The following is a 15000-nucleotide window of genomic DNA, read 5'->3' as shown; positions in this document are numbered from 1 at the left end:
GCAGCTTAGGGAACACTGCTGAGTGTGGGAATGGCAGGGCAATATGGATGAGGGTGAATGGGAGGCAATGATGGACTGGCACCTCTCGTCCAACCCCCCCATTCCTTATTGACCTGAGACAATGAGGTGTGTGTGTGTATATTTGTGTGTGTGTGTGTGTATGTGTGTGTGAAGGGGGTGGGTAGGTGCAGTGAGGTCATAGTCGAAGAGGGTCATTCTCTAAACAACCATGATATTGATTCATCACTGTCGACTTGAGTGCTGACAGCGTTCAAAGTGTGTATGTGTGTGCATATACATTGAGTGTGTGTGTGTAGGGGGGGGGATTCTGTGTATGTGTATTTGTGTGTGTATCCAATACTGATCTGTTCACAGTTACTGTGATACCTATGTACTCCCAGCTGTCTGTGTGAATATTAGTGAGTGTGTGTGTGTGTGTGTTTCTGTGTGTGTGTGTGTGTGTGTGTGTCTGTACATTAGTAATGAGAAACAGAGAGTGTGAATGGACTCCTCTGAGAGGCAGGCGGGACGTGTGAAAGTGAGCAGCAGAGAGGAAGAGAGAGCAGGAGAAGAGAGGAAGATGAGATGCAAAATCAGCACTGGAGTTCATAAAGCTCAGCCCTCAGAAAAACACAACTGATCCCAGAAGGGCATCAGAGGAGAGGGAGAGCGAGGGAGAGAGAGAGAGAGAGAGAGAGAGAGAGAGGAGCGGGAAGGCATGGCTAAAAAGAGAGGGAGTAAGAAAGAGGAAAGATGAAAGGAGAGCAGAGATGAGAAATGGAGGGATGAAAACAAAGAGGAGAGAAAAAGAGTCGGAGAGGACGTTAGAGGAATGGAGAGGGAGGAGAGGAGGAGAGGGGGAGGAAAAACCGGAGAGGTGGAGGAGGGGGAGGAGGGGAATACGCAATATGGGGACCAGCCATACAGCAATGGAGCCATCTGGGAAAAGAACACGACAAACTGTGCTGCGTTTCCAGGTCTCTCTCTCTCTTCCTCTCTCTTTCCCTCTCTCTCCCTCCCATCCTTTCTCTCGCTCCCTCCCTCTTTCCCTCTGTCTCCCTTACTCTCTCTCCCTTCCTCCCTCTCTCCTTCTCTCTCTCTTTCTCTCTCTCTGGTGCTGGCAGTCCACCAGAGCCAGAGGCCCAGACCCCCAGCAGTCCGGCATCTGGTCCCTCAGCCTGGCCTGCCAGAGAGAAGAGAGGGAACGAGGGATCAAGGGAAGGAAAACACCATGATGGAGAGAAAGAGGATGGCAGAAAGTGAAGGTGGAGGTGGTGGTGGTGAAGGGTTGGGTGGGGGTTGGTGGTGGATGTGGTGGAGGGTTAAAAGAGGTATAAGACGACACAGTGCCAGGGGTGATCCACAGACCCACTTCTCTGCACAGTTTGAACCACGACGCCTCCCCCTTCCCCTTCCAAACAGCCTCTTCCAGCCATTCATTCCTTTCTGCTGCTATGGCAACAACCCTGGCCATGGTACATGCACCGTCTATAGGGTACAGCACTGCAACTTTAATACTAGGCTTGGAGACTAATGGAATCATTGGCTACATGTGCATTTCTATATGTGTTTGGTGTCCTGCTTGTTTTAGTAAAGGACTGATGATTCAAATCGATCTTTGGGTTAAGGAGAAATGAGCTGTCCACCTGTAGGATGGTCATACAGGACATGTTGCTGGCCCTAAAGCAACACATCTGAAATGTAATATGAGTCATGAACACCTCTCAGTTGTACTCATAGGCACAACCACAGACACGCAGACACACATGCATACACATACAAACACACACACACATACACATACACATACACACACACATGCATCTCCCATGTTACAACCAGCCTTTGTAGTTCAGCAGAGATGCGCTGGTCAGACATGCCAGCTACTAAACATAACTGCTGAACCCTCAGACACCCTCAGAGTTTTTTTTGGCCAAAATAAATGTCTGTCTACTCAATTCTTAATATATCAAAGGTGTGATGAGGACAAAACCACTTTGTTACTACTGACTGTTAGCAGCTCCCTAGGAGTTAATGAGTGTGATATCACATGCCTGTCTCACTGCTATGTGGTGTGAAGTGTTTTGTTGCCCATTCGTGTAACACACACACACAAACCATTTCATCAGCTTGTAGTAGCCTGGCTACATCTCACCATTTGCCTGCAAGGTTTTGTTTCCACTGATTGCATGGAGTGCACTCTGTGAGTAGCTCTGAGCAGCGGCAGCTCTGATGCTGCACATCTGCTGCAGTGCTGCAGGCTGACCAAACCTCCATGTGCTGCGTCCAGTCTTCAACTTAACATGTGTGTGTATGGCCACCTGCAATGAATGTGTGTGTGTGTGTGTGTGTGTGTGTGTGTGTGTGTGTTTGTGCGTGTGTGTGTGTGTGCACGCACGCGTGTGTGCATGCATGCGAGTTTACGTCATTCATTGGACGCGTGTGTGTGCGCAGCATCAAAAACTAACATGAACAACTTTGTACAAGAGTTTGTGTGGTACGAGAACAGGAGTACAGAGTGCGCTCTTAAGACTGAGGCAATAAGGGCAAACAGGAAAGCTGGGTTTTAACGGGCGATGAGTGCATTGCGTAAGAGCAAAGTGATGGAGGTAGCATGGGAACGAAAAGGAGCGTGAGAAAGAGAGAGAGAGAGCGAATGGGGAGGGAATGAGAGATTGATGGAGGGAGGGGAATGGGTAAGTAAGACTGAAAGAGGAAAAGGCAGTGCAGATTCTGAGAGCATACAGTGAAGAGACAGGTGACCTCTCATTGATAAAAAAAAAGCAAAGGCTGTCTGACTACATACAGAGACAAGAACGGAGGGTTAAGCATCAGCTACCCCCTCCAGTCATGCCTCACTCTGTCTCTTTTCTCTCTCTCTCCCTAACTGGTCAGACTGTGGTCAATCCATCTGCACCTTTTTCCCTCCTTCCTATCTTTCCATGCAGTCTCTCTCTCTCTCTCTCTCTCTCTCTCTCTCTCATATACATCTCCTGGCCACTCAGACATACAGCCCTACAGACAGACACACGCAGAGTGGAACATTTATATAACTGGCTCATTCAAGAGTAATGAGGAAATTCCTGCACTGGCCAAAGACACGGTCCAGTCCTGACATGAAGGTCCAATGCATGGAAATCCATGTCTGTGAATCTCACACAATGGCAGATCACATACTGCAGTATGAGAATCACCAAACGCCATAAAAATGTGGACATCGCAGGACTAATGGTCAGCTCCCCTTTAGATTTACAAAAGTATCACTAAGCTCTACCGGGGTTCTAAAAATGTCTGAAGCCACAGGGACTATACCACAAGTATGTGGGGAAATAAATAATAAATGAATGATGCACAAAGTTAGTGCTTTGCCCCAATTGTTATTTAAATATTAATAAATGTAGAAAACAAACGCATAAAACAAGAAATAATTTACTACAAATGTTTTATGACTAAATATAGTTTCTTTTCCCTTCATATTACATTCTTTACAATGTTGGTGCATGTCCTCTTGCTGTTTGCGCACAGTAATGATGTAGATGTGGAACGGGATAAGGATGATCAAGGACATTGCGAAAAGAGCAAGGTGACTACTGGTAGATATCACCTCTTCTGTACTGGTGAGTTTGGTGACACCGATGACGGAGAGAGATGGTCAGTGAGGTGAGTGAAAAAAAGAGAGCAAGAGAAAGAGTGAGAGAGAGAGTGAGAGAGAGGGAGGGACGGAGGGAGAACACATCTCAAAGTCTATAAATAGCCTACATTTATCTAGTGTAACCTTCACTATGCAAAGTTTAGAAACAATGCTGTGTCAGGTGCACCTATGGCAGTTCTTCATCAATCCCGTGTATGAACATGCACGCATGCACACACACACACACACACACACACACACACACACACACACACACACTTTACTTAAGTGAAACCGTGCAAAGGCGAATGCACTGCATTTTTTTTCTGCTTAGCATTCAGTTCTGATCACTGCAGCCCCCATGTGCATTTGTCCTTGTGCGATGTGTTTTCATGCTTGTGCTCCCACTCTCCATCAGCGCCGCGGTGGTGGTGGGACGATCGCCTCACGCTCAGCCCCTCATCCTTCACTCTCAGCAGCTTCTGCAGGCCCCGTCTCTAAATAAAAGACTTTGGTCCTCCTCCTATGTCTCACAGAGCACTCTCATCTTCCCTCTCGCCTCCCCTTTCTCTACCCTCTCTCTCTCTCTCTCCCACTCATGCAATCTCTCTACGCTCAGCACTCGCATAGGCTGCATTCTCCTCCTCTCCCTCACTTTTTCACCTTCTCTCTCCCTCCCTCTCCCTTCCTCCCTCCATCTCTCCCTCCCTCCCTGACTCCTATTTTGGCGTGTTCTCCTCTCCTCCCTGTTCTGTTCTATTAGCTGTGATGACAGAGTGCTTTTCTCCTTTGTCCTTAATCCCAGAGAGAGCTTCCCTTAAAAAAAAAAAAAACTGCTTCCTCAGAGTAGCTGGCAAGTCAGGGACATTCTGGACTCTCCTTCCTCTTGGCCAGGTCCCATGAAACACAAGCTCGCACACGGATACACACACACCTACTCACAGACATACTCACAAACAGTTACAAACACACCCACAAACACACACACCTTCCCACACAGGTACACTAATCATTTTAATACGTACCTCACACACGTGCACAGCAAACAAATGCAGGGACAACACTGACAAATACAGATATAAAGAAGAAAGCGACCGGTTCACAAACTGGACACTTACACATTGCAGCAAGAAGTCATACTGCAGATAAATATTCACTACCATAACTGATGCTGGTTGCACACACCAACACTGCATACCCAGCAAGTGGAAAACAATCTCTTCTTCACATGTGTGTGAATACACATACACACACACACACACACACACACACACACACACACACACAAACACACGCACGCACGCACGCACGCACGCACGCACACACACACACACACACACACACACACACACACACACACTGCAAGATAAAAAGCCAGCACTGGCTGTTTAATTTAGCTGGAGCACACGTGTACGAGACGAGTGAGTGTTGATGATAGAATGACATTGCTCATTTGCAAAACTCTCTCTCTCTCTCTCTCTCTCTCTCTCTCTCTGGCGTGTTGGTCTTAGCCTCCTTCTCTATCTCTCCCTCTGCGCTGTTCCTGTAGGCTCCCCCCCTGCAGTCTACAGGCAGCGCTTTGAAGCTGTAAAGCCGCCAGGCGTGGACCATTTCTACCCATTCAAACCGACCCCCCCTCTTTCACACCCCTTCTCCTACTCTAGCACCTCCTTCTATTCATTTCCCTTGAGTGAAGTCCCACCCTCCTTCCCTCCCTGCCTTCTTCTATCCCTCTCTCTCTCCGTCCCTCTCGTTCTCTCCATCCGATCTGTCTCTCACTTCCTCCCTCTCCTCTCAACCCCCCTCCCCATCCAGCATGCTGCAGTATTACAGTCATCATCATTTCATGAGTCCCACTCTCATGCTTTTCTCCACACACACACACACACACACACACACACAGACACACACACACACACTCACACATGCACGCACGCACGCACAGACACACACACACACATGCACACACACACACACACGCACACACACCAAGGAGCGGCTGCGTGTCATCTTAAAGGTATACAGCAGGCATATCCACCTTTTGCTGGGAACTGTTATTAGGCTCAGTGACGGGCAGACCGCTTTACAATGTAAATGTGAGTGTGACAGAGAGACAGGGAAATGAAAAAGATGGATGAGCTCTTTCACTTCTTTTTCTCCTCTATCCTCAGTAGCCCCCCCTCTTTCTCTCCCATCTCTTTCCTTCCTTCTCTCTTGGATCAGTTACCCCTGCCCTGCGCAAAACATGAAGTCTTGTGGGAGTGTGGCTAAAAAGGAGGAGGGTGGGGGTGGTGAGGTGAGGTAAGAGGAGAGGAGGAGATGAGGAGAGGAGGGAGAAGGAGAGAGGAGCGGAGCAGAGGAGAGAAGGGAGAAGGAGAGAGGAGAGGGGTGCAACTGAGACGGGTGACACTGGGGAGAGAGGAGCAAGGTGAGAAGGAAAACATTAGCTGGAAATGAGAAGCAACATAAATAGATTTGTAATAGAACTGCTGACTGTAGTGGTGTCGATCACCCAAACACCTTTCACTAAACAGATGCAATTACATTTACATTTACATTACTTTTACTTTCAATAGGCCTGCTCTCTCTCTCTCTCTCTCTCTCTCTCTCTCTCTCTCTCTCTCCAGATACATCCCTAAGGACCACGTGTACAATGTGTGTAAGAGTGTGTGTGTGTGTGTGTGTGTGTGTGTGTGTGTGTGTGTGTGTGTGTGTGTGTATGCATGCATGTGCATGTGTATCCGTGTGTGTGTGTGTGTGTGTGTGTGTGTGTGTGTGTGCATGTACATGTACATGTACATGTACGTGCATGTGTATCCATGTGTGTGTGTGTGTGTGTCAGCGCGTGCGTGTGTGAATGTGTATGTCCAGCTGTTCTTATCTGTTTTTAGCCCGCTGGTACATTTTGACCGCTGCTTGCTTAGGGGCATCAGAGTATTTTGTGAAACAATCAGCCTCACAAAAAAACACAGTGGTAGATCAGAAGGGCACTGGGGTCCTCTGTCCTTGTGTGACACTGTGTGTGTGTGTGTGTGTGTGTGTGTGTGTGTGTGTGTGTGAGTGTGGAAACGCAGATGTCACCTTTACCCCTAATGTGCATAGTATAGAACTATAATATAAACTATAAACTATAATACAGAAGTATTAAACTTCTGCTACTGTTGGACACTCCTTTTGAGCTATATGTGGATTTTGTCATGATACTTATCTTACTTTTACGTCCAAATAAAGAACTAAGATATGTGTATCTGGTGTTTGTGGATGAGTGTGCGTAATGCGTATGCATGTGGTTTACTATACACCACCATTGAACAGAGTGAGTGAGTGAGCAAGCAAGAGATACAGAGAGAGAGAGAGATAAAGAAAGAGAGAGAGAGAGAGAGAGAGAGAGAGAGAGAGAGAATGACAGCATTTGGGGAGGTGCTAGGGGTTGTTGAGTTGACAAATGCCATAGTGGTGTGAACCCCTTCTCTGGAGCCCATCCAGCAGAACTGCACACTGCGACGGTCATTCCAGGTCTATAGGGTGGAACCCGAGACCTCACTGCCCCTTAGGCTTGATGGATGTGAGCTTGCAGAGGCAGCAGATACACTGCATTAGCATTGAAAGGACATTTCGGGGCGTGTGCGGCTCAAAAGCTGATTGGTGGACATTTATTTTTTGATGCGTGGGAAAAAGAAGTCAGCGCGCACTACTGCACATACCTTGGCGGGGCCCGAGGAGGATGCGGGCACTGAAAAAGTCTCTTGCTGTGATCGCACGTTGGGACTCTCCCTAACGTGGGCCACTCAGCCACCGCAGTGTGCAATGCTTAAACAGTGCAGGGCTCTGCTTATTCTAAGGCAAGACCGCGAAAAGCCATATCAGCGCAAAACTATAGCCCTCGGTGATGGAATCTGTCATTCAAAGATGCCGGTATCCGTAGAGGGGGGCTGCTCGTGTCCACGCGCACAGAGATGTGTAGACATGCGGAATGCATGTGGTAGGATAAAATGGATTCAGCACATCTTTTTCTGCTAAATAAACGAAACGTCAGGGATGACAAGGAAAAAAGGACAGAGTGGCGTGTGCAAAGGTGACTGAAAAATTACTTACAAGGAAGCCCCTGGGGTGTGTGTAGGGGAAAGTAAAGTGCGTAGGCAATGGACATTGATCGAATTGAAATATCGAGCATTACACGAAATCTGATCCTCAACTCTAACCGCGTGTGAAATGTGGTGCATTAACGAATTACAAACCGCATTTGCTCGTACACAGCGACGCATCCACGGGAAAACCGATACTGGCTGGTCAATGTTTCCCTCGAGGACGCGTTTCAAATGTTTGCAATAAATAAATCAAATTCTGTAGCGCGCTAGGTGAGGTCCCTCACCAGCAATACCTCGTTGATAGTGACATACTTTTGAAGAAGGGGCAGTGCAGTGTGGTGTGAGTTCCTACGCGCGATGATATTTTCAGCACAAGCATCCTCTTTTTTCTGTCAAAACTGTTTACTAACGTCAGGCGGAAGACAATGCCGTAAGAGACGGGATTTCCCTAGGAAACCACGGATGATTCATATCTTTCCACTGCAGCTGATGGTGTTAATGTGTTGAGCTCTGAGTTTGCCAGTGTCATAGCACATCCATTAGAAATACCATTGCACATTGACTAGAAAACATGAGCCATGACTACTTCCTTTTGAAACTCGCCTCACTAACCACTAACTTTCGTTTAATCGTTAAAGACTGATCCACCGCACTGTTGGACAAAGTATGTTTTTGAATATAAAGAGATAATAAAAACACGGTTTTAGTCGCACATGACCTGCACCTTGAGTTTAATACTGACTGGTAGGCTATCGTTTCACTAAGCACGAAGGGAAATTCAGCACTTGGACAGCGACTGTGCGCTGGTGACGTCACACAATACAAGCGCGACAACAGTGCAAAGTTTCTACTGAATGAAATCCACACAGAGATGGACCGTGAAACAAGAGAGATGATTCAACAGCTATGGTCTCTTCAACGTGGATGCCAATACATTAAAATGATTATTGGCATGAAAACGTGTTGCACAGTGGGCTGCTGCATCACGGGTGTATTAAATTCAGGCTGTTGATTGTTGGCAAGGTGAATTCTTATCGTGTTTCTTGAGCTCATTTAGCACTTGCTCATCCTTGGCGAATGAGATTTTGCACGTGAACGACTATTTTGCCTTGGGTTGTTGCTGTGTTTTAATAGCACACAGCAGTGTGGAGGAAGAAAGGCAGACCAGTCCACAATGATGTTGCCCTGGTGCCCTGAATAATCACGGCATCCTGGAATACCGAGTATAGTGTCAACCATGTTCATGATCAGTGTTCAAAACAGCCCGCGTTTCTTGAAAAGAGGAACACTATGGTCAGGGAAATTAATGAAACAGGCGATCTTTTGATAAACTACTATGTAGTGGACAGCAGTGCTCTAGCTAACTTTCAACCTATTTATAGCACTGTACACTTTTGACCTCAACAGACTGTAAAGAGGAATGTACAGTCCTATACAGTCTGGGACAGTGGACTTGTCTCACATAAACCATGTAATGCCAAGCAGTTAAGCTATAATTGTATATTTCATGTAAACAGCGCTAATAACTTATGATAAGCTAAGTGATAAGAGAACCTGATGGTCGCTAGAGGCCGGTGTACAGCCGGTAGTGAGCTGGTTCGATGGTTCTGCGGAATAAAGTCACCTCTCCGATTGAAACACACAGGCTGCAAGTGGTGCACTGGTATGTGTGAGTTAGTGGAGGAGCTGTACTGTATCTCAAATGCCAAAGCGAACAAATCAAGGTTAACAGATGAATGAGTGAATGAATATCTATACCGATTATCAAGATCAGGGGGTTATAACGGATACGGATACCCCATCCCCCTTCTCTATTACAGCGGACTGCCTGTCCTGTGCTGCAGCAGAAATCCAAGCGCAGTCAGCTAGTCTCGAGCACCGCAGTGTTACGCTATAGCAGTACGCAAGAAAGAGACATAGTGCCTGCGAGAGTGGATTACCTCTCCGCCTCCCTGCCTCAGTTGTACTAGAAAACGGGGTGTTAGAGGACTTTGAGGGCACACACTGACAGCTAACCAAAAGCACAGCATTACAGTAACGCCATTGGGCTGCCGCATGTCAGAGGAAGTCCGCGATTGATTCAAAGCACATAGCGTGAAAGTGTGGGAGCAAAACGTGTCCATAAAACCTTCAGTCTTTTCATTTGTTTCAGTCTACGGTGGCTTTCAGAGTGGTTATCTTGATGTGAATGACGCTTAAAACAACTGTCGGCAATAGCTGCGACGATTCTGCTAAGGGCAAACCCTTTGGCTTGGAATTCTTAATGTGGAGCTAGACTGAGTGACAAAATAATTCTCAAACACACACACACCATGGCACAGCTCAGTAGATAATAGAGAACGAATTGTTGTTACGTGGTCTATCGTTCTCTGAAAACACTACAAAACATGACTTACTCGCAAGCCAGTCAATGAGTTACCTAGTCCGAGTCAACAAAAATCGGTTGCGCACAACCACCTGGGTCATAGCTGAGTTTTTCTTTGTCTCGTTAAGTGGATGTTGTCAAAATACTGAAGGTCTGGACGCTGAACTAAGCTCCTAGGTAATTTATGTTAGAAATTCAGAAATATCACCGACTGCAGGGAATTGGGATGGAGGAGGGTAAGCAGGTTGTGTTAAACTTGATGATTCACAGGCCACATCTGGCAGTAGATACAGGGTCTTCCAAGTAACTGACTGGACGTGACTGGACAGAAGATGTTAGCCTTATAAACCCCTGTCCCAAAGCCATAAATGGTCTAGTGGCATTCGTGTGAGTGCGCTTTTCATGCTGTTCTGAGATTTTAGAGATTAGCCTGCGCCTGGAGATATACAGAATTACTGATCTGAAAATTCAGACTTGGAGCCGACTCCGCAAAAGGTGACACCAACATGCACGCAGGTATTCAGCCTAATTGCTAGCATTGCATCCATGATAACATTTATTGATGCAGTCGGAGGTGACACCAATCATTGGGCCGCTATATGCCTCTACAATGCCCGTTATATTATTCCATAATAAGGCATAAACCCAACTGTTTGCAAAACAGAACATCATTATTTAGTCTCTAGAAGCCCTAGGCACGTTACACAAGAGTGATACGTTTAGTGTAGCTGCGACAACGCATGGTTTTAAAATAATAATTAGTTGCGAGATGCGCAAGAAAATGAACTTCTGCTACAGGCGATACGCACGCGCACACGCGCACGTCTTTAGGAAGATAGAGAAGATAAAGTTGCGATTGCTATGTTCTAGACAACATGTCATCGAAACGCCGACAACACTGCAATCATCCATGAACGTGTTTATTCAATTATAGGTGTAGTCAGACGGATATTTCGCATTATTGAGTGATGTGTTAATAATGATGCAAATAGTAACTTAGAGGGAGAGTCATACTTATTCCGCCTAGTGACACATCAAAGGCTGCTTTGAAAGTGGTGCAGAGGTGGCCGCACTGGCAGAAACTAGATGACGGAGAATAACGTGCGAGGGACCGTGCGAGCAGCTGGACCCGCTGGTCACTGACAGGTGAACGGAGCAGCAGCGCCAACAGATAATGAGCTAATGCAGATAAAACGACGAAAAGTCCACAGTCTAAACCCGCACCAGAACGACAGAAAAAGACGAGGATTTCTTATGAAGTGTGTTGACAAGGAGAGGGGGCGGGACCAGTGTATGCACCAACCTGGAATGCAGAGTTTGGAAGCAAATAACGCACATAAAGAGTTTGCGGAGTCCAGTCGTTTTTTTTTTAAGCATCTCAACATAAAAAAAAACACATTCTTTTTCAACATTCTTTTTTTTAAGCGTTTAAGCAGAACTCTTAACCATCAAACCTTACATTACAAGGCAGAGCTAACAGTCATGGATGTCATCATAGCTCTTTCCATATGTCTTGACAAAGTTCTTCTATATCTTCAAAGACAAAGAAGGAAAAGTAATTGGACACATTCTCTGACTCACCCGGGCATTTTTGGAAGAGTACGGATCCTCGAAGAGGTTCCAAATATAGGGCTGCCACACGCTCCACCAGCTGGGCTTGCGGCCGTCTTCCTGCAGGCACAAACGCTTCAGGTCCCCGTCAGCGCCCCCCGTGAGCGCTGGGTCGATTTCAGGTTCCTCTGGCTCGGGGGTTTCAAAACTGTCCAGTGCCTCCTCGGCATCCCTGTGTTGGCGGTAGTTCATCCAGCAGCATGCCTCCACGTCCGTCTCATCGATGCCCCAAAAAGCGAGCTCCTCCTCAAAGAGCGGACCGCACACATCATTGGGACAGTGCAACTTCCCTGTGCGGTAATAGTTCAGAATGAAAGAAAAAGTGGCGGGGTGACGGTCGAAGAAGAATTCGTCAGTTTTGGGGTCGTAGTCGAAATTGCTATACGCGTCTGGTTCCGTTAGCCAGGACAAGCGGGTACCGGGCAGTGTCTTGAGCGTGCTGCGGTACGTCTCGTGTCGAATTCCACCGCAGTTTATCACGATTTTCTCGCTGTCTGATGACGGACAAGTCATGTCTGCGCTGGAACATGCTTTGTTAGCCGACTTGTTCCCACCCTTGCGCCCTTTGAAAGAGGAGACACACACCGAACTGAGCATAGGGGAAAGGGGGGAGGGAAAAGAGGAGAGAAAACGGAGGGGGGAGGGGGGAGGAGGAGTCTGCGGAGAGAGAGAGAAAGAGAGAGAGAGAGAGAGATAGAGAGAGAGAGAAGGGGTGGTGAAGAGGTGGGGAGGGAGGGGAGAGAAGGAGAGATTTAGGAGCTGGTTCAAAGTTTTTTAAAGCCTGAGGGCACACTTCTATTCTACAGCTGGTCCATGACCAGGTGAAGACCATAGGCCATAGTTTCACTGAGACAAGAAGAGCTTTGTGTCATTCCTTTACATTGAAAAGAGCTAAAAGTTGGATTCAAAGTCGCATCAGAAACCAAGCCATGTCCTGCCTTGTAGCCAGGCAATTCCTTTGGAGACCACATACTACAAAGACTGTTTAGTGCAGGGAAATAAGCCTATGAACATCTCACCGAATCATAGATATGGGAGTATATCATGCAGTCTAAAATATAACATGATTCTTCTCAATTTGGTGTGAAATTTTGAATATGTGAGCACAGGTCAGCGATTTGACACTACTGGAATAGAAAAAACAAGTATTCACAGGTACTCTGGCACATCATTTGCAAGGAGATGATAAATCGCAGGGAAAATTGCACAGGGGTTAACATTTCAAATAGGACATTACATAACAAATAGGTCTGTGTTGAGGGGAGCTGAGACCCCTCCTCCTTCTCCCTCCTCCCTCTCTCAATTCACTAAAACCCCTCTCTTCAATTAGAGCAGAGAGATGAATATGACTGAGTGTTTCACGCCCCCTCCCTGCCTCACCATGTATCCAATGAGAGAGAGAGAAGGAAATAGAGAGGGAGCAGGGGGGTAGAGGAGTGAGAGAAAGAGAGAGTAAGAAAGAGAGAGAGGAAGAGAGACAGGGGGGGTGAGCTAGCAGCAGAACGATTATTTGCTGAGCTCTACAAAATGGGGAGAAAAGACTGCAGACCATTAATGCACCGTTTCTCTACACTCTCTTTCTCTCTCTCTTCCTCCTCATACTTTCCCTCTCTCACTTGGTGTCTTTCCTCTCTGTCCTCACTCTCTAACAACCATCAACCTCATCCCCCACTAGCCGCTTCATTCCAATCCTTCCACCCCTCTCTCTGCGTTGTTCTTATCTCTTCTCATTGCAGTACTAATATGTTATGCATTCAGTGTGCTGCGTGCACCTCTTTGCTGTATGTGTGTGTGTGTGTGTGTGTGTGTGTGTGTGTTTTTGCTGTCCCAAAGTATCATTTTTTTCTCAGTAAAGCCAACCTTCCCCCACACATGCACACACATATACACAGAGAGAGAAAGAGAGAGAGAGAGAGAGAGAGAGAAGGGAGAGAGAGCAAGGAGGAAGGTTGTCGTAGAGAGCATTTATTTATTTATTTTTTGCTGCAGTAAAAGAGTGTCTCTTCCCTCCTCCCCTCCTCTTTCCTGACTGGTCCCCTCACCTGCTGAAAGCAAGAAAGCATCTCAGCTCTGCTCCCCCTCCTTCATCCAGCTCTCTCTTGTGCTTCAGTTCCGCATAGTAGAGTCGGATTTCACTGCTGGGATTTCATACCTGTGTTCTACCTCCATTTCCCCCTTGAATCTCCTGTGAACTCCGTCATTGGTCTATCCTGAGAGGATTCAACTTTTCTCTCACTGCTCTCTCGTGTGTTCCCTCTCTCTTTCAGACTCCCTCTCCTCTGGCTGCAGTCAGGCTCACTGCTTCCCTCCTCTGTCTTCCCTTCCTCATTTCATCTCTTCATCTCCTCCTCTCACAATTTCTGCATCCCTCTATCTTCACCCTCCCTCCTCCAACCAAGCATCCTCTGTCTCATTTCACCCTCTCCTGTGACTGATAAGCCCTATTTTGTTGATTTACTCGTCTTTCAAATCTGTTACAGATCTTCTTCATCCACTCATGCTGACTATCTTCCTCTGCATCCCTTCTCTGCCTCCTGCTCCTCCTCCTCCCTCCTCCCCCAGCCGTTTCCAGCAGTGCCCTTTCTGTTGCCTGCTCAGGCTCTTGCTTCATTAAGTCCAGGCAAACTGCCACCAGGGTAGCAAGAGTATGGGAGCAGAGGAGCCTCTATGCAGAACACAGCAGAAGAGGCTCATGAATCAACCAGACAAGGTAAGAGGTGAGGGGGTGGGGGGATGGGGATGGGGGCGGGGGGGGGGGGGGGTTAACTGAGTGTCCTGGACTTTTGAGATGGGGCACACTTTTAAAGTTGTGGGCAGGAGAGTTGAACCCATGAACTTGTAATGGCAAAACTCTGATAATAACGTTAATATTAAAGAACATGATGGAATTATAATTTTGCTAATTCTTACTCTATACACCAAATGCCAAAATGAGAAATTAAACTTCTTAAAGCGGCGATGACATCGAGCATAGCTATAGGAGGCTGATGAAAAGTGAATGTCAAAAGTGTGTAATGATATTGCCAGTATTCAGTTCTGACCGATGCTCACCGGAGTGTCGAAATGCGAGACAGCCGCTTCAGAACCGCGGACAGCGCACTCGTTCAACTCGTTCCAGAGAACACGAAGTGACACCTTCGGCTGTTTCCGGAAGAGTCCGGAAATTTAACAGGAAAAGTGGAGCGCAAGGAAAGCCCGAAGGCAAGAGCTGACATGCCGTCGTCAATGTTTTTAGGCTACATTAAAGATGTCGGGAAATTTCTAGCTATATAGGCTACTTTTAAAGGCCATAATGGAGGATAACG

At 46.9% G+C, this 15000-nt stretch overlaps 1 protein-coding gene across 13 annotated transcripts in view; it reads right to left on the bottom strand.

Annotated features, from left to right (window-relative positions):
- kcnc3a (potassium voltage-gated channel, Shaw-related subfamily, member 3a) overlaps positions 1 to 15000 on the bottom strand; it is a 58895-nt gene that overhangs the window by 39209 nt on the left and 4686 nt on the right. For 10 of the 13 annotated variants that reach the window (XR_006030643.1, XR_006030644.1, XR_006030645.1 and 7 more), the window contains exon 2: positions 11666 to 12284. Coding sequence is in view for 9 of the 13 variants with exons in the window: in XM_042085221.1 (XP_041941155.1) it covers positions 11666 to 12284 (619 nt within the window). In the remaining 4 variants the exon portion in view is untranslated. Of the gene's footprint in view, positions 1 to 11665; positions 12353 to 15000 lie in introns of all 13 variants that reach the window. The other 3 variants (XR_006030646.1, XM_042085223.1, XM_042085224.1) reach the window with 1 other exon arrangement.

This window comes from Alosa sapidissima, chromosome 3, assembly GCF_018492685.1.
Source record: "Alosa sapidissima isolate fAloSap1 chromosome 3, fAloSap1.pri, whole genome shotgun sequence".
Taxonomy (NCBI): domain Eukaryota; kingdom Metazoa; phylum Chordata; class Actinopteri; order Clupeiformes; family Clupeidae; genus Alosa; species Alosa sapidissima.
This window is presented reverse-complemented; position numbering and strand designations above follow the sequence as displayed.